Source organism: Dermacentor andersoni, chromosome 2 (genome assembly GCF_023375885.2).
Source record: "Dermacentor andersoni chromosome 2, qqDerAnde1_hic_scaffold, whole genome shotgun sequence".
Classification (NCBI taxonomy): Eukaryota; Metazoa; Arthropoda; class Arachnida; order Ixodida; family Ixodidae; genus Dermacentor; species Dermacentor andersoni.
Genome location: NC_092815.1, coordinates 110,251,339 through 110,276,280, shown reverse-complemented (window position 1 = coordinate 110,276,280; position 24,942 = coordinate 110,251,339). Strand labels below are relative to the sequence as shown.

General features: G+C 44.5%; 1 protein-coding gene and 1 long non-coding RNA gene across 6 annotated transcripts in view; one reads left to right on the top strand and one right to left on the bottom strand.

Moving 5' to 3' along the window:
• Positions 1 to 488: 488 nt before the first annotated feature.
• Utx (Utx histone demethylase) overlaps positions 489 to 24,942 on the bottom strand; it is a 133,908-nt gene continuing 109,454 nt past the window's right edge. For 3 of the 5 annotated variants that reach the window (XM_050187918.3, XM_050187917.3, XM_050187919.3), the window contains exons 4-21: positions 24,892 to 24,926; positions 23,273 to 23,366; positions 21,498 to 21,723; positions 19,829 to 20,149; positions 18,789 to 19,011; positions 16,606 to 16,725; positions 15,593 to 15,787; positions 14,819 to 15,046; positions 13,830 to 14,051; positions 13,157 to 13,256; positions 10,890 to 10,960; positions 10,281 to 10,415; positions 8,898 to 9,182; positions 8,283 to 8,442; positions 7,410 to 7,716; positions 2,516 to 2,642; positions 1,798 to 1,965; positions 490 to 814 (exon numbers count right to left, since the gene is read on the bottom strand). In XM_050187918.3, coding sequence (XP_050043875.1) covers positions 788 to 814; positions 1,798 to 1,965; positions 2,516 to 2,642; positions 7,410 to 7,716; positions 8,283 to 8,442; positions 8,898 to 9,182; positions 10,281 to 10,415; positions 10,890 to 10,960; positions 13,157 to 13,256; positions 13,830 to 14,051; positions 14,819 to 15,046; positions 15,593 to 15,787; positions 16,606 to 16,725; positions 18,789 to 19,011; positions 19,829 to 20,149; positions 21,498 to 21,723; positions 23,273 to 23,366; positions 24,892 to 24,926 — 3,044 coding nt within the window. In that variant the 3' untranslated portion in view covers positions 490 to 787. Of the gene's footprint in view, positions 815 to 1,797; positions 1,966 to 2,515; positions 2,643 to 7,409; positions 7,717 to 8,282; positions 8,443 to 8,897; positions 9,183 to 10,280; positions 10,416 to 10,889; positions 10,961 to 13,156; positions 13,257 to 13,829; positions 14,052 to 14,818; positions 15,047 to 15,592; positions 15,788 to 16,605; positions 16,726 to 18,788; positions 19,012 to 19,828; positions 20,150 to 21,497; positions 21,724 to 23,272; positions 23,367 to 24,891; positions 24,927 to 24,942 lie in introns of all 5 variants that reach the window. The other 2 variants (XM_050187915.3, XM_055076600.2) reach the window with 2 other exon arrangements.
• Positions 10,423 to 14,931, top strand: LOC129387551 (uncharacterized). Its single transcript, XR_008614715.1, has 3 exons — positions 10,423 to 10,598; positions 11,416 to 11,561; positions 14,845 to 14,931. It is a non-coding gene; the product is annotated as an uncharacterized lncRNA (long non-coding RNA).

The window sequence follows — 24,942 nt, the reverse complement described above, 5'->3', positions numbered from 1 at the left end:
TTAAGAGTGACCAGGACCACACAAAACAGGCGACCAACAAGCTCACTACACTCTGAACCTTGCTACAGTTATGCTCTTCCTGGAGACTTAGATGCGGCACATGCCATGGAACCGTGCGAGCAGCCCCCGGTGAAAGGAGGCTCCGGAACACATCTGTAAGCAATGGGTACCGCAAGACACATACGCGCTCTTGCCATCTACTACATTAGCAAAGCCAGCCTTGGTACATGCGCCGACTGTGCTAGTGCCACATGCCAACTTGTGCACTCCTTCGAAACCAGCAGAACTAACTTGCCACATTTGACGAGACTACGCTTAACACTCTTGCCGTGCCTTGCTCGAAGCCAAAGCGGGTTTTTTTTTCTTCCTTCTTTGCCGGTTTTGTAAGCAAGCTTTTATCTCTCTTTAATGAGTGCTCCTAACAAAAACAAAACAAAGGTTTGTACACACTTCTGTAAAAGTGTACAACAGAAGTCTCCCCCCCCCCCCCCCCCCCCCCCACACCCACCCTTACTTCTAGGGGCACACTAAGTATGAAGAGAACGCAATGTCCACAGCAGTGTGCAATGAGCAACAAACAGCAGCACTTGTCCCCTTGATGCCAGGTCTGCTATGTACATGTGCATGAACGACTGCTGCTGCTGCTGCTGCTGCTTCTTCAGAGGTGCGGGCAGGACCTTGACGAGGGGGCGTACGCTCTTCAGGCCAGCTGCTCGGGCCAGTGCAGTGGCTGACTGGGTGACTGTTCCAGCAGTCAAGGTATGGTACATGGGCTCCCTGCTGACTGTCATGATGAGCTCGAAGGAGTTTGTGCCTGTGCGATAAGCGAGTCACGAAATGTGAGTCAACTCACTTGTTTAGCTCCGACAAAATAACCAAAGCCCACTAGCCACAAAAGATAATTTGTGTTTGCATCAGCAACATAGGCAAGGCAATCTTCTATTGCAAATGACGAGCTATCATTGTCTACCTAGAGCAGCACTGCAGACTAGCTGGAGTTTTCCAAGGAGTTTTGTAAAACTATACATACCTAGTATTGGCTTTTCACTGGTGCAAAATGATGTGTAGTGTTGAGGATAACTTTTTTACTTTTTACTCATTCAAGCTACAAAAAATTCACTGTTGCAAATTCTGCCAGAAACAACAATGGGCACGGGAAGCAGAGCTTCATATGAAAGGTGCATTTAAATTAGAACTGGCTAAAATAAACTGGCAGAAATCAAGGAAGAAATTGCATTCAAAAGTAGATGAGGAAGACGGACAAAAGTGTGCAACTTGTGCCCACTGTATTGGATGGAAGTAAAAACAAAATTAATCGATCAGTCAGTCATGTGAAGTCAGGTTGGGTCGCCAGATAGGTTGGACTTGCACCTACACAGTATCACACTTTTGTGTAGTCTCGTGCAACATCTGTTACAGTTTAATATTTTCTGCTTTCATTTTGGTTCATGCAGACAGTATTGAGGTGAATGACAATGCCTTCATTCTGCTTTACAATTGAATCCCATTTACACTGTCTATCCACTATAAAGTGGTGCACAAATGAAAGTAACTTTAGATAGCCTACACTACCCCTTCTCTCCAATGAGACTATGGCCAACTACAGTCAGCTGTGGCCAGTACAAGATTCTTGCTCCAGTGAAACGCATTTGCTGCTGCAACATTGTTGCAATCGTTAAAAAGGGATAACTTGCTCAAATTAATGCAGCAACTGATGCCATTGCACTATTTTTGTGCCTTTTCCTTGTCATTAAGAGGCACAAGACAAATTTGTGAGCTACACTTAAGACAACGTACAGGCTGCAGGGAGAAGTTGTCGTAGACATCCATGAGGTCTTCTATGGAGTACTCTTCAAGCACGACGAATCCGTCAAGGCGAGGGTTGATGCGACGGCTGCAGCTGAGGCAGTGAACCACATGCTTCTTGTCGACCTCTCTCACCAGAAGGATGTTGAATACCTCAACCTGAAATGAAGAGCGAGTCCATAAGCAGACAGAACAAGCTGCAGACATGAGAGCAACCTTGTGCTATAGACATTGTAGCATGTCACTTGTTTTACTTAAAAGTGCTTGAATCCCCACTGTACCATTTCTGCGAGTGTTTCAACTACAAGAAAAACATGCAATCAACAATTCTTAGGTCTCGTCATCTCCTGAGACAAGCACAATGCATGCTGCAGCTGGGCTATACAAGCTGTTTAGCTAACCTTAATGGCAAATCGCTCTCAAGGATAACACAAATATCTAGATGTAACAGCCCAATGAAAAGATTATCATGGGAACACATGAAATCATTTTTACTGCAAACCTCAATTAAAAAAAAGTAGATTACATGACTGAGTATTCAACCACAACTAAAATATTGCTAAATTGATGTTCAAACATATATTCAAACAACCTGAATGCATTTAAATGCACAAGCGCGATGTCGAATATTACATGGTGCTATATCTAATGCCAGCCCTTCCAGCTCACAAATACAAATGTGAAATGAAAGGAGTGCACAATCGCCCACCTCACAGTTGGTGCAGTAGTGGGCAATCTCATTCTTGGCTCGTCCGTGCCAGCGGATCTCCTTGCCGAGGCCCTTGACAAACTCGATCACTACCTGACAATGCCTCAGTGACCGGAGGAGGCAGTACCTGCACAAGGGTCACAATGTGCAAGAATCCAGGTGTTAGAATGAATGAATGAATGAATGAATGAATGAATGAATGAAGCATTTAAAAACACAGAGCTGACTTTATGGCCTAAGTGAGGATGGGTGGGTAAAAGAACAAAGGAGAGAGGAAGGACACTGTAGGAGTCGGCAGCCAATCTTGAGGATGCCACCCGAAGCTCATCTATAGGAGGCGGATGACACCTGTATCGCAGGCGAACACATATACAGCAATTCGAGAAGCACCCTGAATGTCTACTCGAGGTTGGATCCAATCCTCAAAGTCAGCTGCCAAGCCCTGGTGCCTGGAACACTGGTCAGCGAATGCACTGCACTCCCATAGCAGGTGATAAATGGTTTGGCAGAATAAAATGACGCGTAGACAATCACCATTGTCAAGGAAAGCGAAATTTTAACTTAAAGCGAGATTTTAGAACTTTAACACATGACAGCTTTTTTTTTTATTAATTTAATTGGGTACTTGCCACCATTGGCAGTGTATAAAAGCTCTTTACCTTTAACTTGGTATATTAAGTTGCCAATTTCCCAGCAAAGGACATGCCAGTTGCAAATGAGTACAGTATTTTTTACATGAATCCAATGCATACCAGCATATGCCTAAGTTTGAGAATTCTGAGCGACTGCTTTCGTTTCAGCTAATGCATGAAGTAGTGAATAGAGACCCTGTGGGATTGACACAAGACGCCCTGTACAGTTTCTAAAATTTTGAGTGAGGAGCACAAGTCATTTGATCTAAAGTTTGTTACAGGTGACCGAGGCACAGTCATACCTGCCAATCTGGCGAGATCAAAAATCGGGAGACTTTATTTGCGGCAACGGGGGGGGGATCATTCAAACTTTCAAGCAGTGTTTGATGAGTCCTTTTGCAGGGACCTTGCCGTAGCAGACTTTGCTCGCTTCAAAAATTTGTCGGAGTAGCTCTGCTCGAAACACGGTCCAGACTGATGGCCCTTCACTAGCAGCAGGTTTTGGAGGGTTGTGTTGCACATTGATGAGCGGAACTCGGTCCTAGTTTTTCGCACCATGCTAAAAAACCCTCTCACATTCTGCGTTGCTGTGCGGTACCACAAGTAAATCCAGCATCACCTTGGCAACTCAGTGAAACATCTGTTTTCCGTCAGTGTTTTTATTTTTCGAATTGTAGACCACTGCACGTTGCACTTTTCTTCATTCAGAATGTCCTCTGGAAAACTATATGCTTGTAGTGTTGCAAACTCAGCTTCAAGAGCATCTAAAGCATCTTCAGCAGATTCATTGGAATCGCGAGGCAGCAGCTGAGGGAAACTCTGAATAAAGTAGCGCAGACTCGAGAGTGATGCCTCTGAAACAAATTTTAGGTTGGCCACCTCCGCATTCTTCAGAGTTGCGTTTTCAAGTGGCAATTTGTGCCTCATGTAATCGCGCACACAAGTGAAAAATTGCTTCTGATCATGTGAACCAAGTTTCTTTACCAATGCTGCTGTACGACACTCAATGACCAGATCACTGTCTGCCTTCTGACTGCGGATATCTTGATATAGAAATTCAAGCGGAGAAGGAGCACCCTTTACAGCAGTTGGCAAGACAAACCTAGTCAAAAGCTCAGTGAGGAGTTGGAGCAGAACTGACTGCAGAATATGTATTTGAGGTGCCTGTGATTGTAGCTGGCAATTGGCTTTCTCAAAAAACGGGATCACACTTTAAAAAAAAAAAAAAATCCGAAAGTCAAGTTAATGTCAGAGGTCAAAAAAATGAAACAGCCTTTCTTCACGAGTCAGAACAGCTTCTTGTCTTGCAGACTCTGTTAACACTTTGGCTTTTTTTGTAGCTGGGGCATCCTTCTTCTCGGTTGGTGCTTTACGCCTGCGACTGGCTTCGTCGGCCTTTGCACCTCCTGATGGTTCGGGCCTACGAGGAATCTGATAAGACTAAAAAGGATGGGCACTGCTTCTTTGATTTGATTTCGTTTAAAGAAAAGCTAACCAGAGGTTGCCCCTGGTTAAGAATTCTTGTCAGGCACTTGCCTAGTAACAACCAACGAGTCTGCACATGCTTCAAAATTTCTTGCACTTCTACATTGTGCATCTCTTGAAATTCAGACAGCTTGTCCTTGCATTTAGAGCTTTTCTCCAAATAAAAGATATCCACAAGAACCTCATAAAACTTAGCCGGCAAGCACGCGGCTCCTTTTTCGGCAGCAAGGTTAATTAGATGGCATGGGCAGCCAATCACAACCAAGTTTTTTGTGCCTCCTTTAAGACTGCGGCGACACCGTTTTTTTTTTTTTCCTAGCATAATGTTTGCAATGTCGGCGCAAAACACAATGCTGTTTGACACGGGCACGTTGTTGAGAACGGACCGCTGAGATGAAAAGTTGCGACAGCGGCGGCAACCTTTTCTTGGAACGCCACCATTACGCTCTAGCCTCGTCGCCATTGTGACTAAACGCGCTCGGCAGACCAATTAGTGTTACTGAGCCCGCCAACCTGGTCTGCCGTGAGCGGGGGAGTGCCCGCGGGAACGTCTACTGAGGCCTCTTCCCACGCGCCCACGCGCTGCGGGGGTCAGCTCGGGAAATAAAAGGCACCTTTCCCGACACAAGCCCCGAGTTCTACGAAGTCCGGCTGACCTCGGTTGGGGACCGTGAACCTCGCGCAAGGAAGTGTTTGTGCGAGTGTGTGTGTGTGAACTGTCCCGCAGAGAGGCGACTTGATTACGATGACTGGACGGCCGTTTCGATCACCTGGGTATCGGGGGAGGACCGTGTGTTTATAAACCGCTGTTGTGCGGCTGCTCGGTACTCTTTCTCAAGCAGTCATGTTAGACTGATGTACTTTCTCTCGCAGTCATGCTAGACTGATGAACTGCACGTATATACTGTAAATAAATCCATATTCCTCGTTTTCGATGAGAAGCAGTCCTTCCCTTCATCAACGTCCTCAGCATGGACGACGGCATAGGCCAGCTACCTTCTAATTCATGCCGGACTCCAATCTTGACAACGGGTTACGAGCGATGGGATTGAGCCCCCAATCCTAACAACGTCAAAGGTCTCCATTGCCTTCAACACGAGGTTCCCGATTTTTCTTCCCGTCGCCTCCCCGTGGAGTTCCTGAATGCTGAATAATCTACTTTCAATGCGTGAGCATTCCTGGACGTAGTACGTCACCACAATCGGGTACAGCTGTGCAGTAGTGTCGTTGCTGCCGTCGACCGCAACAGCAAAAGCACGGTGCTTGATGGCCTCCAGCATCGTGCTCTGCACCTCTGATGCCATTTCTCCTACAATTGCACTTGCTTTCGTACATCCACATCCATCCTTGCAGACTCTGTTAACACTTTGGCTTTTTTTGTAGCTGGGGCATCCTTCTTCTCGGTTGGTGCTTTACGCCTGCGACTGGCTTCGTTGGCCTTTGATAAGACTCTAAAAGGATGGGCACTGCAGACCATCTACTCGTCAGACCATCTAATCGCCTCGTCGCATTTCAGAAACATTTTCCATAGAAGAGGCCCAACGTGGTCACTGACACTAAGGGGCAGGCTGTGTTCGACGAGGAATCATGTAAACAAGCACTCCACACGTATGACACTGTCGTCGCAGTTGTTCTGAAGGAAGTTCACCATGTTGCCTTGCTGCTCAGCGGTGCGAACATAGCTTTGATGCTTCGCCATGGAAACATGAAGTTTCAAGTCGCCTTTGCCACCGTGCGACACTTGCTGCGTGTGGATGCTGACGTAGCATCCACACGTTGTGCAAAACGCAAAATGTTCTTTTCTTGACGCCAAAAAGCGCGGAAATTCGGAAGTATATGACCGCAAAAACTTCTGCAGATATCTTTTCTTGGGCTTTCATAGCGCCATGGCATCAGGCACGTGCTAAATTTACACGCTGCACCGCGCACAGACGGCCCAGCCAACACTAATCACACACTGCGACACACACGCAGCAACAACAAGATGCACAATGGAGGAAGGCATGCACAGCCATGCATGAAATGCAAGAGCGACATTGGCTCTGGCTTTGGTTGGCTTTCTAGGCACCGTAGTCGGCTGCAATCGATGATACCGATGGTGCTAGTGCAGCCTTGTTGGTGATGCTGACGATTACGATGTGGCTGTGGATGTGGCTGGTGCCGGTTTCGCAAAAACCATTATTGCGCGAACAGAGACCACTTTTTGGGAGATATCAGGCAGTGATCGTACAATAGGAAAGTTCAGTCAAAAATCGGGAGTCTCCCGGGCGAATCGGGAGGGTTGGCAGGTATGCACAGTATTAGATCACTGACCTCAAAAGCTATATGGGGCATGGTAGCAGAAAGAAAGTTCAGCTGCCTCAGAAAAGGTCACATCTTGGTCTGCTTGTGGAAGAGTGTCTGCAGCTTTCTCTTGATTCAAGAGCATCATGGCTTCCATGTTATACAAGGATAGCCACATAGATGACACGTTTAAGTTGCCCAGCGAAGGATAGCATGGTCATGGTCATCAGTAATGCATGGCATAACCAAGGAGGTTAAAGAAAAACTTTCCTTTAACCTCCTTGGGCATAACTTTAGCAGCTACTGTGAATCTGCAAGTACCAGTGGTGGGACCACCGCCTTTACCTGTTCTACAATCTACCCCCTTCACACACCCACTCTGCCGAGTCGAAACGGCCAGTGGAATACAATTTGGGCGGATGAGGTTGTGACAATAAGTAAATGAATATGGCATACTAGAAGCAAAGCTGAAGACTATGGAAAGACGAGCTCACTTGATCAGCTCGAAGAGCTGCGGCTCGGAGACCTTGAGATTTCGTGCCAGGTTCCAGGAGAGGTGGATCATGGGCACAATAGACTTGTAGGCCTCCAGCTTATTCCACTCGTACCGCTCAAGGCCTAGCCTGAACTGGGTGCCGTTTAGGGGGCCCACATTCCAGGCAATATTGTTGCACCAGCCCACTGCCTGCACCCAGTGCACGGTGCCAGCATTGACCCACACCAAGTCGCCCGGGCGCTGCAGAAACCGATAGACTGGGATGCGTGCTGCCATGAGGTCCTCCATCAGGGGCCACCATGATCCTGCATTGGAACAATGACACTGTGTTACGCAGGGGTACAGAATGTCTCCCGAATGCTGCGCAGTTGCCACACCAAGCATCAAAAGAAACACAGCGTTTTGTAATGCCAAGCAATTACCACCTTTCCACTTCACCCTTAGTAGCACAAAGTGCTGCAGTTTCTGTGATAGGCAGCGATGTCAGAGAGAACATTTTTTAGGGGCAGATGCATTACCATCCAAGCGGAGTTATGCCTGAACTCCCAATCCAACTTAGTACTTCTATACAGGTGATTCATTACATGCGGAGCAATTCTTTACGACCATATGAACTAAGGTCCTAGTTTCACTAAACTTACAGTGAAGGTAAAGCACAGCATTATCAGTAATGTCTAATTATTTAAATTTGAGATCCTGCTGCAATACAATTTTAATATACCATATTAACATTGTGGCCACATCGGGGAAAACAAGTTAATCATACACTAGATATTCTTCTTTTTTTATTCATCCTAGTGGTGTGTAACTCCATTCAAATAACAAAAACAGTGTGCACATTCGCAGACACATCAACATGACCGAAACGCACCATGGAGGTAGTTGATGTTGTTCCGTTCACAGAGACCATGAATGACACCCCAATATTCTTCTGGCGTAGCGAACCATTCGCAATCTCCTGGTCCAATGTTGATGTTGACGGAGCAGAAGTTGTTGTTCTCCTGGTGGCCAGGTGTACGACTGCCCGGCACCTGAGGATGAAGTTCACACGTTTTTAATAAACACAGGTGTCAAAGAACAGGAACTCCATTGCAAGCAAACTATTTTTAAAAGTACTGCACACAAAGATGCACTGCCTCTTGGAGATACGACCGAATGAGTTGGTTAGATGGCCTTCTTGCATAGAGCTTGCTGGGAATAAAATAGAAGCTTCACTGAAGAAGCAATGAAAAAATCACTTTATATCAGTACTGCTCATACAGAAGCTAAAGTACAAAGCAACAAACCTGGCACGAAAGCTTTTCTTCAGAAATGCACATTAGCTGACATGCAGATGGGGCATACAACTACACCTCGTCAAACTCTACGAATATCCATTATTTGGTCACACTGCTGAAGCTACTAGTACAATCCAATTGCCTTTCATGCCCATTTGCATGCTGGTATTGACCCTGTGCTTGTAGCCACACAACCCGGGGCAACTCGCCTTCATGTAGAGCTGCACGGTGTTCATGCCGAGAATGGTGTGGCCCACGTGGCTGAGCATGTTGCCCGCAGAGACAACTCGTGCGAAGGCTGGCAGCTTGGTCAGCTCCTGCAGCTGGGGGCGCCACTTGCGCTCGTCGGACAGATCCACGTTGGTGCCGAACTTGATGGTCTTGAAGTGGGCACTGCGCCGCCACCGCTTGCCACCCGCTGATGTCCGAGTCAGCGACGAGTTGGAGTCGCTGTCCGACTCTCGCTGCACACCCTGTGCCTTCTCTTGCTCCTCCTGCATAACGCCATCAGTAGGTGTCTGCTTCAGTGCCAGCAGTTTTCAAGGACATAAATAAAAGTGCACAGCTCTACTTACACAAACCGTATCAGATCCGAGCTACAGTAAAGGCTAACCCTTAATTGGGTAATCCTTAATTCTAAGTCTGTCATACTGCAAAAAATATTCAAATTGTTTTGATTCATTAAAGGGACCCTAAAACGATTGATGATCTTGTACAAATGTACCGAGTCGTTAGGGTAGGTCCTTTGATCCTTAACTGACGCATCTAAGTGCTCTGCGTAAAGCCTGTAATTTATTATAAGGTTTTAAAAATGGACATCGCTACCGATCGCAGCACACAACTCGGCTGAATTTTCAGCCGTCCCTGACCATTTGACAAATACCCTGGCTGCCCAGGGTACGTATTGGTAATGTTTCCAACTTTATGGTGAAGAAATGTTGTTCGTAGTAGTTGCAATCCTACCTAATTTGTTTCTATAAAAATAAAGTAACAGAAACAGAATGCACAAGGACAATTTCTCACTACACTTAAGCACTTCTGGCACAAAGCAAGTGTCGTCTGCTTGTGGATCTGTGCATTGCATCCACTAGTAACTTTCAAGGACATTCATCATGACCACACATTGCAGAGCAAGATGTATTCGTATCACTAGCTATAAAAAATAATGATGTTTAATTATTTATTGCACAATACTTTGTTGAAGATGAAACTATGCATTGGATGGTTTCTTAGCTTTCCTCTTGCTACGCCAGGTGTTAGCATGTGCCTTACTGGTTTGCATTGCCTCCTCATAGAGTGCACAAGAGTTTTGAGGCACGGACATTGAAAAATGTATGGGAGGGTAGACATATACAGCTCCGCTGTAAAAGTGTAGTGAGGGAAAGACTGTTGCAGGTTCGCGAGTCAATTAAGCCTAGTCACTGCTTAGCTCGGTGATCTTACTAATTATATGCAAAGGTTTCCTCTAGGTATGACTCAGAAAAATTTAGGCTGACTCGGGAACAACATCAAGTCTACAGAGCTCGTTAGATCTAGTTGACCGTGCCACTAAGAAGAAAACAGGCTTCTAAGCAAGGCTAGAGGCTGCCAACCTTGAGGGATTCCTGGAACGAGGATGCCTGGTACTGAGCATAGCGAGCTATGCTTGTGTGTGACCGATGACTCTCACAGCGCCACACCATGCTCCGGCGCTCGGCGTCCCAGTTCTCATCCGGCGACTGCATCAGCTGCAATAAATAACATGCCAGACAACACCGCAACATTAAGAAGGTTGCTTTGGTGCAAGCACAGATGGTTCGTGGCATCCTTCCCTCATAAAGCATTACTCGGCAAACTCTTCATGCCTGCTTACGGATGCCGAGCATGAGGAAAGCACGACTCCAATCAGTGGCTCTTCAAGAACAAGTTTCGTAAGTGTTAGCACCATTTTTCCTGCCTCCTTGTTCACCTTGCTTCCAAAAACTTTTGGTGGATGGAGCCGAGTGAAAGCTCTTAATAACAAGCGTTTAACAAAGTCTATGTTCAGTACTGTCAAGTGTCCACACACTGAAGCTACGAGAGATTTTAAACATTCGAAAAGGCAAAAGCTATTCTTACTATTCAACACAAACTCCGATTCTTTGTGCTAGCAGAACAAGAGAAGGTTGCAAGGCACAACAAATTAAAATTTTGAGTAACAGAAGACACCTCAAGAGGCTTACCTGCGTGCGAACCTCTATCGTATGGTCCGGATTGGCTTCTACAAGTGTTTTCGTAGAGAAAAGGCCAAGATCTGGAAAAGCACAGACAGGTGCACGCCAATAAGTAACCAAATATATATGCGAGTCACTTATTTTGTGTATGGAAAAAAATATCAATGCAGAGCAGGCCTGCAGTGCAACTATCAGCGTCATCACATGTTAGTGAACTAAAATGCCAGCATTTTTTATTTCTGCATACTGTAACCTACACTGTAACCTACAATTGTTAATACAGAACTGTAACCCATAATGGCTACAATGTTTTGTTAATTCTGCCATCCTTAACAGTAGTAGTGAATGATACTTTGTCTTTTCTGCCCTGTCCCTCTTCTTTCTTCTCGTAACAGAATGGACAACTGGGCTAGTTAGTTTGCTTGCAACTTGAAACTGTAAAAGTGCACGAAGATGAGAATGAAGAAAGAAGACGGGACGAGGCGCTTATTCTCATTCACGAAGTTGGTTTGCCTTCTTTTCGTTGTTGCAACAGGTTGAGCCAGTATCTCTCTAATACGGTCTGTGGAGCCACACTGGTTCTTGGTGGACCACTGGCTTCACTCTAAGGATGCATCACTGACGTGCACCTTTAGAGAACGAGCACGAAGCCTGGCAAGGCTAAATCCTATCAGCATAGAGGTATGCGCCCCACATTAATCCCAATCAAACCAAAAATGCGAGGAAAGGTTGACGAACAATAGGACGCAACTACAAATGACCAAACTAAATCCACATCCCAAACCTCACTTTCAGCATGCTAAATCACATTTCTAATCGAGTGCAGGGTCCACATGACAGATAAAGCACTCAAATATAATTATCGCTCCTTGAAATTTAACACACTGTAGTCGTTGTGACCTCATCTTTGCAGACATCTTTTTCTATACATGTCTGCCCTGAACATATCTAGAGGGAAGGCATCCACGAGTGATCCTAGACTGAAAAAGAAGGAAAGGAAAGCTTTCCACAACAGCTAAAAGCTCCAACTCCTTTGGCGAGTGAACCAAGCCCTCTGAGCAGTGCAGATACCCAACACTGACAGCACCACAACAGCCACTAAAACTTTCGTAATGATGGCAATGACCAGTGAAGCTCCCAAAAAGCATTACACCAAAAAGTTTTAAAGGAAATTCTACATGTAAAAAAAAAATTAAGTAAATTTCTGGGGTTTTGCATGGAAAAACCATGATATGACTATGAGGAGCGCCGTAGCGGAGGACTCCTCATTAATTTTGAACATCTGGGGTTCTTTAACGTGCACCTAAATCGAACTATGGGAAAATTTTTTGCATTACGTCCTCATCAAAATGCGGCCACCATGGCCAGGATCATACTCGCAACCTCGAGCTCAGCAGCATAAAACCATATCCACTGGGACCTCCATTTGTAGAGCTACTGGAACCATAGAGGTCAATGTCACAGGATGAATGTCACACAAGTATGTCAACAAAATACTGAGCAATGCCAATTACTGTAGAGGTTCTGGCGAAGGTATTGTAAGTGGCACACCATTAGAAAATAGAAAATGCTTTTTCTTTATGTATAACCATGCAGTTCTTGTCATGTATTTATTTTCTACTCTATTCCATTTTCACTTTTTACCTTTTTTCTAAATCTATATTATTATCTTTCCTTCCCCATATCTTTCTCTTTACCTGCATCTTTTCCACAGCCATGGGACAGTTCAGGTGTCCATTGAGTAGTGGTACAGTTACAATACCCAGGACCCTTCATTTCCTACCTCCTTCTTTCGTAACTATACTACTACTACTACTACTACTACTACTACTACTACTACTACTACTACTACTACTACTACTACTACTACTACTACTGTCAGCTGTTTCAATCTCAAATTTTATCCACAGTCAATTCAGACAATGAAGCTGTCTTTCTGCACAGTACACAATAAATTTTGTCTAATCACTAAAAGCTTTGTTTACAAAGGACACCCTGATTAACTATTGTGAAACTTTTGACACCCTTTGGAATGACTGGCAAAAAAATCATCCACATAGCTACAAGCTACGATGCTTCAGCTTTTCCTTCATATCTTAATTCACTTCAGTTTGTGCACTGCAAGCATTTCCAAGAATGAAATGCATAACCAAACCGACAAGATTCCAGTCATTGAGGAGGCACTGAAATCCTGCACTTTACTGCAAAAGTGTGGGTCCACCTGAGGTGCCCAGCTCAAAAAGTGAGCGAGATATCTAAATTGAGGTAAAGCTCACCCAATTTAAGAACGTTGGCCATGTTCCGGATCACTGCAATGGGGTGTGCCACGCAGAACTCTTGCAGCTGCGGCGAGAAGGCCTGCTTCTTGTTCTCCAACTGCAAATGGACACAACAATGAAAATGAGCAACACTACGTGAAAACTAAAGCTCCATCAAATGCGCTAATACCTTTATACGATCATTAATTTAAGTTTTATGTTTTGGTATTCTTGTGCATTAAAATTTTAAGATTTTCTTCTTTACACATTATTTTTGCTCTCTATGTCATTGGCTTGCATGCCACATGACACTGGCCACTCGATGCAGCTGATACGGAGAAAGAAAAAATTCAAGAATGAGCTGTAATAAAACTGCAACTTGGGAGCGTTGGCAATGCTTAGCATTGGATATAAAATAGGATGCATAAAAACCAGGACGGACGGATAAAGATAAGGATGCTTGTGCTGACTCGTTTTATCTGCCCATCCTGGTATTTATGCACACTGTTTTCTTTTAAATCCTATATCCAGAATGAGATTTCGTGAAAAGCATACGAAAGAACTTGTAAAGTCAAGGGCACAACAATGACAAATTCTCCCCGAATATATCACGCAAATGTGCAAAGCATTGCTTGTGCACAGTCAAGCAAGAAAAACACAAGCGACGTGGAAGAAGTGCCAAGTCACTCACGAAAACACTGGGTGTCTGAGGCAGCAGTTGCTCCTTGGTGGGTGGTGGCGAGGGGGGATCCGGTGGTCGTGGAGGCGTGGGGTCATCCGACAGCAGGCTCAGTGGGAAGGCCCCTCCCTGGCGTGCTATATCTGCACAACCTTCCAACACTTCCGCTGCCGACATGGCGATAGATAGGGCCGGCTTGGTTTGTCCTGGTAGCAGTCGTTCCGCCAGACCACTCTGCAGAAAAGCAGCACATATTTCTAAGCATTCAGGACCTCAGGACTAACCCCATGAGTAACCGCTATCACAAGCACAAAAACTCCCGAATACTATCTTGCATACTTGGAATTGATACCATCTAGCCCAACTTTATTATCATACCAAGTATATGGGAATCCTCAGGAGCACAAGAGAGAAAATTGGGCTAGTTCAGTTTAAAACTAAATCTCTATCAAATGGGCTAATAGCTTTATACTATCATTAATTGAATTGAAGTTTTGATATTCAAGATTTTCTTATTTACACATTATTTACACATTTCTTTAGAACAGACAAGAAAAACTATTTTTATGAATGGATATGAAGAAGTCTGGGGCCCTGGTGGCATAAAGCAAGCTGCAACATTGATGAGCATTAAAATTTACAACCTATACAATATGCTTACGTAAGTATAAGGCAAACACACTGTCACTATCGTTAAAAATGCTTGCATATCACAAAGAAAAAAAAAATGCTCTTATGGCAGTAGTCATGGCACACCATACACTGATGAAATGCAGTGAGAGAACATGATTGCAGAAAATGTTACAGAAAAGTTATCATGAAGTATATAGCTTTGTCTTCTTGTGCCTCAGCTTCCCGCACAATATGCTGCATTAACAAATCCTGGTAATTTAACAGGCCAGCAAGACGTGGAAAATTTGTAAATTGATATTACAGTTCGTATGCAGATTTAAAGAGGGCCTGTGTGCCCGGTACATTCTGCACTTCAGAGATATTTGTACCTTAAGAGTGTCCTTCGACTCCTCAGGTGCGCTCTTCGATGCTGTGCTGTCATCAGATGGAGCACTTGGTAGTCCAGCCTCTGTAAGCCTGGGCGTGTCGAGAAGGTCTGGTCCAGCCAGATGGGCCAGGATGTCTTCAGCCAGGCTCGATGCAGTGTCTTTACTCTGTGACAAGAGCAGCTGCAGGTCCTGGTCACTCAGAGGTGCCACAGGAGGTGGAGGTCGGCCCTGCCAAGCAAAGTGACCAAGCAACATTGCAGCGATTCATATCACATGCTTGCATGGCACACATAATTCTAACTGACAGACACGCAAACATTTGCGACCGACATACAATGAGCTGTAAGCATGACACACCGCGACTAGCAAATTGACTTTAAGTTGCAGGGGAAGCCAGCTTGAAAATCGACTTGTTTTACCAGGCCCTAAACCTATGAAAACCAAAGCAACTAACTGAGCAACGCAAATAAAAGTGAGGCTGCCGTAGCTAACCTTCAGTGTTCTGTTTGAAATCACTGCTTGTGGTTGCTCATTTTAGCAAAGCGGAGAACGAAGAAGGATGCAGCGAGTGAGAGCACCAACTTGCAACTGAAAATTTGCACAGCAAAATAAGTATTCAGTTGCGAGATATCGCTGTATACTCTGCTTTTTATTGTCAGTGTCTCGTTATGCTTGTACAGGGTTGCACATGGCGAGCAGGCTGGGCAAGCGTTCTCCCGAACATATTCCCTTCAGCCTAGCCAATTGGTGCACAGTCAGCACTGGTGTTTTTACCTGCGGTTGCGGGAGCCGATAGGCAGCTGAAGGGGCGCCCTGACTGCCCTGCTGTGGGGGTGCATAGCCGTTGGCCCTCTGGCCAGGAGTCATGGCGTACGAGGGCCCATAGGGCCGAGGGGGTGCAGCAAAGTTACCTCCCGCAACTTGCTGCTGTTGCTGCTGCTGCTGCGCTTGCTGCTGTGCCTGCTGCCTCTGAAAAGGGCAGCATAACACAGATGGTCACCAACATTCACCACATACATTGCGACTGCCTCTGGCCCATTCTTAAGGTAAATCTTCCTTTGACTCTCTCCCCCACTTAACATGGACGGCTGTCTGGTCAAGTAAACTGGGCCGATTCCAGAGACAGTGTAATCGAAGGCTGTGACATGTGGTACTGATCCTGATACCAGCGCATGATGTGTGTCCTCACAAAGGCTTTAGTTTGGTGAGCAAGATCGTATATGCACTGCAGCATTACAGCACCCACATGCTTTATAACACAAACCAATACAGCTAACCAATAGGTGTCCCCAGCAGCATATCTCAGCAGATATACTGGGAAGGTATCACTTGCCTTTAACAACCAACCTCTGATGGCCTTTGCCCTATTCTTCTTTAGGACTACTAGACCAATATAATGTGGTATTGGGCTAGTTGGTGACCATAATGAAACATGGCTGAGTGCAGACAAGGCACTACACAGAAAATGGACAACAAAGAAGTGCTGCATTATTGTCTACCTTGTTTCTGTGTTTCATTTGTGTTCAACGTCTTACATTATTAACTGCTTGACTATTCGCACCACCTGGATTGTCCGTGGCTCTAAACCCGATGTGGTTCCATTGTGGAGATTATGTCCCACTGAACACATGCGAGTGCACAATCCTTTGGCACCTTCTAAAGCCTCGAGTCCTGTTCAGCGTCATGCGAGAAGTCCAAAACGGCTAAATGTTCACTGCTGAAGGCTATAGCTCCGTATGTAATACAGCAGCTTGGAGCTCGTCAAAGTCACAGCCTTCAGTGCCTACCTGGAGGAGCAGCTGCTGCCTGTGCTGCTGCATGAGCCGGTGCTGCTGCTGCAGCTGCTGCAGCAGATTGCGTTGCTGGGGGTTCAGCGTCTCCTGGTTCTGCTGCAGGTAGGCTAGCACCTGCACAACACACATAGCCACCAATGGTCACCATCTCGCAGAATGAATAGCGTTTGTACCTCAGACAAACACTGCGGAATGCAAGGATCTGTAACTTGCAGCTGAGAAATGTGAGAAAAGGCTATGTTTACACATAAGGACATGTTTTTACATATCGTATTTATTTGAATATAAGGTAAGGTTCTTTTCCCCAGAATCCGTAGCGTTGAAGTCACCCCCCCCCCATTCTTTATATACAACGCTGATTACGATACTGTGTTAATGTGGCCACAGCAGCGCCACATTTCTGGTGATCCAGATTTTAAACAGCACCGCAAATTATACCAATAAATTTGGCCACCGAAGCAGCACCGTGTTTTTGTGTGCATAACCCGCATCGAGAATTACCTAGTAAATTTTAACAGGAAAGGCGAAGTGCAGGTTATATGAGAATTTCACCTTACAGTGTGGCTTCAAGGCATCACAGCGTGTACTGCCATAAAGCCACACCTCAAGGAAAAGTTCTCACCAATCCAGTTTTGTTTCCTAAGGAACCCCACCCTCTCCCTGCCTACACATGTTGAAGCTCCCTTCCCCCATATGATGGTCGCCATAGTGTGTTTTGGTTGTGTAATTTGGCTGTGCAGTAATTTAGGCAATCCCCACTGAGCCTGAAAAATTCGTCAGCTGCACTACATCACTTTTTGTTAGTGTGGATACTTAAGTTCCTTTACCTGTGTTTTACTTGCCTTATGATGGTGGCAGTCTTAAATTGGATAAGTATGGTAAATATATATGTGAAAATGTACTCAAATGCAGTTAGCCTGACATTAAAGAGGTAACACTAAGCCTTGCTTCAGCGTGGGAAGTGCAGCAGCCACAGCACTGTCCTCTAGCAATAGAAACTATTACGCATATGCCACACTGCTGATACTCACTTCCTAAGGCTTAACCCCATTTCACAAGAAGTACAACGACAAAGAAGCAGCATAAAAATGCAACTGATCACAGGATTTTCTCACATGACGTTCAAATGAGCAACTGCACACATATACAAATATTTACACAAACGGCGCCGTTGGTATGGCTAAAAGTTAAAATGCAATATTGATATCACAATGATAAATAATGATTTATAATATTGATTGCTATAATCTCAGAAATCTATGAAACTTTCGGGCAGGACGATGCAAACATGTTCAATGTGAAATGAATCTGGCAAATGTGGTGATTGCCGCAACTAGCAGCAGACTCCAATCTCATTTGCACTAGTTCCTCCAACAGCATTAGTAGTGCTGATCAGACTAGGAGCTTAGAGCACCTTGCAAATACACTGTGCGATTACTACAGCACTTGCTGTTGAGCACAGGCAAAAGCAATATGTAGATAAAGGGTGTCCCAGCTAACATTAGACGAGCTGTTCAACGAAAACAATTATTGAGAAGATACATGGTGCAAGATATGATTTTAAAACCTACGGAGTTCAACTGCCAGAACGCTGACAACCGAACACTGTAGGTCTTATAATTGTATCTCGCGCCATATTTTTTTTTCTCGTCAAACATTTTTGCTACTGTTAGCTGGAACACACAGATTATGTGCAAAAGGCTGTACAATGTCACCTATGACGGCTGAATGCCACTAGCCAGATTTTTAGTGTGCATGAGCGCTAATAAGTGGTCCGAGGACCACTTATTTAGCTTGTTTACTAGCATTTACTTCATTAATGGCACGCAAGAGTTAATAACTCTTCAGGTTTGCATCAACATCGTGATTATCAATATTCAAGTGGTTATAGCACCTACACTTCCTGGTATTTCTTGTGAAAGTGGAAAAGAGAACACTATTGTCATTTCCCTTCTATAATCAGGAGCTCAATGGGACACCGTTTGGTCAGGTAAGAGTAACATTAATAGAGCAGATCACTGACCAATCTCACAAAACAAAACTTGACTACTAGATTGTGACTCAAGGATCTTCACAGATCAGGAAATGTCGTCTTGTTTTTTGACGTTGGTCAGTGATCTACTCCACTAATGGCACTTCTATTACAAGCATAGTTCCCATGCTGTCGGCATGCTCACCTGCAGCTGCTGCTGGCTCAGGTAGAAGGGCGGTGGGGGGCCAGCAGGGACAGCTGCCCTGTGGTCGGGCCCCACATCACTAGTCCCTGGAGTCATAGCCCGAGGCGAACCCGAGGCAACCTTGAGCTTCTTGGTGCTGTTCCCATCCACCTGGTCTGGGGGGTAGCCCGGGCGCTGCTGAGGGGCAGAGCCTGCTGGGCTTCGGTTTTGCTGATTGTTTTGCCTGCAAAGGAAAAATGATACAGCCTTGAGCACTAGATTCCCTCAAAATTAGTTTTATTTGGGCAATACTCCACAACACACAATAGGAAAGGGACTTGAACGAATATGATGCAGAATTGAATCTTGTGCATACTGCAGCGAAGCTTTAGAACAAAGCCAAGGAAAAGTCGCTTGCTTGCAAACAGTCTGGCCAACCTGTAAGTCCTGCACAAAATTGAACTTGCATAGGTACCACATGGTGCTGAGTGCATGGCTTAAATTAAGCTTAAGCTAATCCTCCTCTGTGGCACCAGAATTAAAGGCAAACTTCAAATTGAGGACTACTATAGGCATAGTTTCACAGAGTGTAGTTATACAGCAGCCTCCACGTAAAATTTCATATTTTAGATAAGAGTAGATGTGATGAAGAAAGCTAGCAACAACAAACATTTTTGATGCTGAAAAAAAAATTAGAAATACACATTACGACTCCATTACTGCTCGCCGGAAATGATGCAGAACGTAGATTGCTCGGAATCAGCATGGCTCCTCAGCGTAACCTCAGGGACTAGGTGCTGCCCATGGAGTGCAGAAAATCTTGGAAGCCATGGTTTGAGATTTCCGACACATCTGCTAATCGCCAGCTGCACACGTCTGCTTAGATGCTATTTGAAGGCTGCTAGCAGAAGAACTGGACAAATTCCAGAGCTGCAGCTTTCCCAAGGTTGTTTCAATAGTACATATATACTACTCATATATAACCATTTCAGCCCAAGTGAAATTTCATTGAAGTTAGCCTTGAAGAGAAATTGACCCGAGGCAAGCCCAGTGCCACCAACCTGGAGGCCATCTCCTGAGAGATTGGAATGTTCCAGGCATCCTCAATGCATGGCAGCTGCCGGGGCTTCTGCACACTTGCTGGAGGCGCAGCGCTCAGCTGCGTCTGCAGGAACTTGACTCGGCCTGCCAGGTTGCTGGAGGACGATGAACTTCCGTGCATGGCGTTGAGGTAGCACTTGAGAGCATCCTGTGGTTGGCTGCAGTTCTCGTACAACACACCCAGGTTGGTCCAGGCGGGGCTGTGTGCCTTGTCCAACTGCACAGCGCAAATGTATGCCTGCAGGGCGTCCATCGGCTGGCTCTGCTGCTGGTAGAGCACTCTGCACAGGACAAGCATGCGCGACAAGGGTCACACACGGGCTGTGACACCCTTCTTTACAGCGAGTGTAGTAGGGTGTCGCATGGGCACCACATGTGATCACATACAGTCATGCTGAGCGCAACCATGAAGTTCATAAATAATATCCTTGAGAATGCAACACAGAAGGATTTTACAAGGTTTCAATGACAGAAAGAAAGGCAGGAAGTTCAGGAAGTAAGCACAAAGGCCGCACGAAACTCTGCTTGCTTGATTGATGGATTGGTTGACTGAGTGACTGATTGATTGGGATAGATGTTCCAAAGCAAACAAGGACGAGTTAGTAATGGTGCATCTTGATGGCATTCACAGTGTACACATACTTGGGAAAAAGAGACAGGCAGAGTAAAAGAGCGCTCTTTCACTCTGCCTGTCCCATTCCCTAAGTATGTGTGTGCTGCGAAAAACCATTAAGATGTTCAAAATTGGTTTTTGTTAGCAGCTCTCATAAGCACCAACACCAGTGCTGATGAGACGCCACAGTGGAGGGCTTTGGATTACTTTTGACCATCTAGGGTTCATTGACCCTATGGGTGTCGAGTGTTTTTCAGAAGTGCAGTATGTTCAATTTATGCCTAAGTACTACATTAGCAGGTTTTATATTCAAATTTTAATGCTGCTTTACGGCGATATGTTGCTGGACATTTTACAAATGTAATCTGAAAATTTTAAACTAGAGTGAAGCATGCTAAGTGAAGATTTTATTTAGGATAATAAAGGTTCCCCGAGCAAGTTGGGCTCTGTAATTGTCCCTTGAAGACATCTTACAATCAAGTCCTCTAAATCACAGTTCATGAAAAGTTCTCAAATTATTGCATCATTAAAAAATATATATATGTGCGGGCTTCTTGTGTCGGTCCAGAAAAATGAAATATTCGCACAAGACCCACAGTTGCTAAGCTTTCTCGCGCCATCTGCCGTATAAAAACAAGGCCTACCATAAAATTTCAGTTTGACCAACTTCTCAGTGGATGGCGGTACAAGTCTACGAATGTTAATGTTTTCGAATTATCTCGGGCATGGCCAGTAGTGTACATCGGCAGCCATGTGAGTACACTAAGGCACAGCAGGACTTGCAGGGCTAAAATGCACCCAAGTACAGGAGTGTTCTTACATTTAGCCCCAATCAAAGCGCAGCCACTGCAGCCAGAAATCAAACCTGCAGCCTCGTTGTCAGCGCGGATTGCCATAGTCACCGCAGTGGGCGAATTCCAATTGCCCCATCAAATAGATAGTAAAGAGAAAGAAAGGCAGAAACAGAGCCCACGCTGTCATTCGCAAAAGAAAAGAAGTCAAGCCAAGAAACGTACCCTATGGAGCACCAGGTGTCTGCGTTGGCCTCTGCCTTGTCCACTGAGTTGCGGTAAGAGATGAAAGCATCGTGCACCTTGCCAATACTAGCAAAGCAGCGTCCTAGAAAGTACAATGACTGGCCACTTGTCGGGTCGGCCTCAATGGATTTCTGGAGGCAGTGCAGTGCATATGCTTGACGTTGTGGTTTTTCCCCCAGGACCTCTAGAGTGTGGTGCATCCAACCTGCACGAACCCAGTTGGAGAGAAGCACCTCGGCATTACCGCTGCACTCATGCCTACACAAATACAGTTGCCCCTGCTACTACATAAGGAAAGCACACTGAAATGCCGCCCAGTTCATTAAGCCTACAATAGCATGCACAGTATGATCTATCCTTAAAGGGATAACAAGAATGTATTGTCGACATCACTGCCATTGCCAACAGCACCAGCCTCACAACTGCCATGCAATGCAAGATGCTTCTTGTTAAATCGTGTATTTTCTGCCCACTACTGTATGTATCTGGCCACTCCTTTCTGTAATGCCCTTGGGTATTGAAATTATTTCTAGTAAACACAAACAAACTAACTTTGTAGGGAAGATGTACCTGATGTAGAAGTTAGGTCAACCTACAATAGTAGAAAATAGTTGCCAGAGTTAGTGTGTCAAAGTTGTGCTGTAAATATTCCCGAAACACTAAACCAGTGTTGTTCCCTTTAACAGCAGACCATGCCATAATGCTAGGATTAAAATGAAAAGAAATAGGTGATTTGAATTCAAGACAATCAATTGTTCTTGTTTATGCTCTGAAATAAAGCAAGTACAAATGGACCAGTCTTTTGTGAGGACAGTACTTTGCAAATATCATCAAGCAAGTTAAGAAGTAAGCTTTAGCAATAATCATTGTCTAAGTGCCAGTTGGGTGTTGCCTTTCATATTGGTGCAGCCTGTAGCAGCTCAAGCATTTTTTTAATTTATTTTTTTTATATGCACTCTGTTGGCAATTCCACACACAAGGATACAGTTCCATAATGGTGCACTAAGAAAGTTAAAGTGCAGGGATGCTAAATTTTAAATTGCTCAGCCCAGCCTCTAAGAGATAGCAATCACCCCATCCATTATTTCTTTTTCTCCTCAGAGCCTTGTGTCCCCAACTTTCATACGCATTGTCAGAATTGATTCTCAAACTGGTGCAAGGCTCTAATCCTGCAGGTTTGTACAGCTTACTGACACAGGCTTTGCCTTAATCACAAGAACAGCATTACACAAAGTGTCTCCACCTTCTTCAAATATTTTAAAATCAACAGTTCGCATATCACTTTGACTGAAGTGCAAGTGATTTATTGCACTGATTGACTGATGCACTTAGTTCAAAATTTCAGGTCGCAAGCAGGTGCTTATGAAGGTTCCATATAGTAATTAAATAACAATCTTTGGCAGCAGCCAATGCATATGTTAAACTGCACGCTCAGGGTAACCTGATGTTGATGAGTAACAAAGTACCCTACCTTACAGTCAACTGCCATTAGACACCGGTGACAAAGACAGACTCATCAAGAACACTGCATCTTAGGTGGGGGGGGAGGGGGGGGGGGAGCGCCTCTGCAGAGGACTATTTGCCCCCATAACAGTACAGATAAGCCCACATAACATAATGCAGAACGGTCGCCTAATACTTAGGACCTAACAGCTTGCTTAAAGCTACAAAGTGTTCCAAACCAAGCAATAAACTGACAGTCCATCGTTGTTCAGTACTGCTGCGGCAAATGCAACGATACTGACGGTACATACCCAGCTGCCTTAAAGTTTCAGCCCGCACCGTGCGACTGATGTCCTTTACAGCAAGGAGCTGCTCATAAGCTTCCTTCGCCTGCTTGTATTTTCCCTGGGAAAGACATATTTCGCCCTCATCAACACCACTGATCCAGAGGACCGAGAGAAAGCTTTACCTTGAGAGTTCTTTCATATACATGGAAACTGTGAAATCGTTTCAAGATATTCTGATGGAGTTTGTTGCATGTTAAAAGAAAATTTTAAATCAACCAACTGTTAGGAATAAAAGTGTTGATATCAGTTTTTAATTTTATACACAAATTGCCAAAAATGTAACTTTAGAAAAAGAAACATGAAGCGTAGACCTCTAACCCCACAATGAATGTAAACAACACAGCACTGCAAACTGCATCAGTTAGAATGTCCAGAGCAGATGAAATAATTTAATACATCATACAACACTTTGAAATAAACTTCTAAATTGTGAATGGGACTCCAGAAACCTGACATAAGCAAAGTAAAAATTTCCTGACCACTCTAAATATATCCACTTGGGACATCCGTATAGTTGCAGTTTACAGAATTGCAACCTCTGTTGGTAGCATGGAATGACAGAGCTGAAAATATGGTGCTTCAGTTCCTTTCTTCTTTCAAGTTGCTTCAGCAATTTTTTTTAAAGTTTAGAGTGCTAATTAGAAATTTTTCTTGTAGCAGCTACTAAAATAGCTCGCTCATAAATTAACACAGTTCTGCAGCACCTGCTTGAGGAGAGTATTTGTGCGTTCCATGTATCTTCGAATATGGATATAGCAGTTATCAAGCTAAAGCTTACACGTAAGGTAGAACAGCGCAAAATCAGCATACAGGGTGAAACAAAGGAGGCACAGGTGCAAACTTAAAATGTGTATCAGTACAGTTGCATATTCTGCAAGACACTTGTGATGGTAGCACTTATGCTCGTTTCTCCCATCATCACACCCCATTGTGACCCTCTTTCATCTTCCCTTCCCCTTCCCTTGCACAGAGTAGCAGGCTAGATACTCCACTTTCCCGCTGACCTCTCGGCCTTTTCCAGTCAATAAACTTCCACCTTCTTCTTTGCAAGACACTGGATTTTTTTGTGATCAAGTTCGCTAAGTTTAACAAAGTGACTGTCTGCGAGTCATAAACCTCAGGTTAGTCGGAAGGTTACAGTATACTTTTAGATGAAGAGGGTTTAAGAATGTATGCATGTTTCTGTGGCTTTATCAAATTAATTGTTTCTTGGTAGCAAATGACCAAAAGCCTTAATAATGACATTACAGCTTCCACAAGTCTATGTTTGTAGAACAGCACATGCATTCGAGCATTCGAGTACTGTGCACCTTTTTTAAAGAATTAGCACCGGATATAAACACTAGCACCTGCTCAAACTGCACAATAGATTCAAGGTATTTGTGTGAAATTACAGACAATTACACAGGCATGTGCTACTGTAGCACACTTTAAACAAAACAGTGATCCTATTCTGAACTAAAAAAGAATTACAAGATATCAAACACAAACGTAAGATCTATATATACATAAATTCCTTCAAAATTAACACTCTTGACAATATAGCAATATTATTTCATAAGTGATTCAGACACTAAGCTTACCTGGACTTCCAGAACGTGAGCAATGTGAAAGCGCACTGTAACAAACACAAA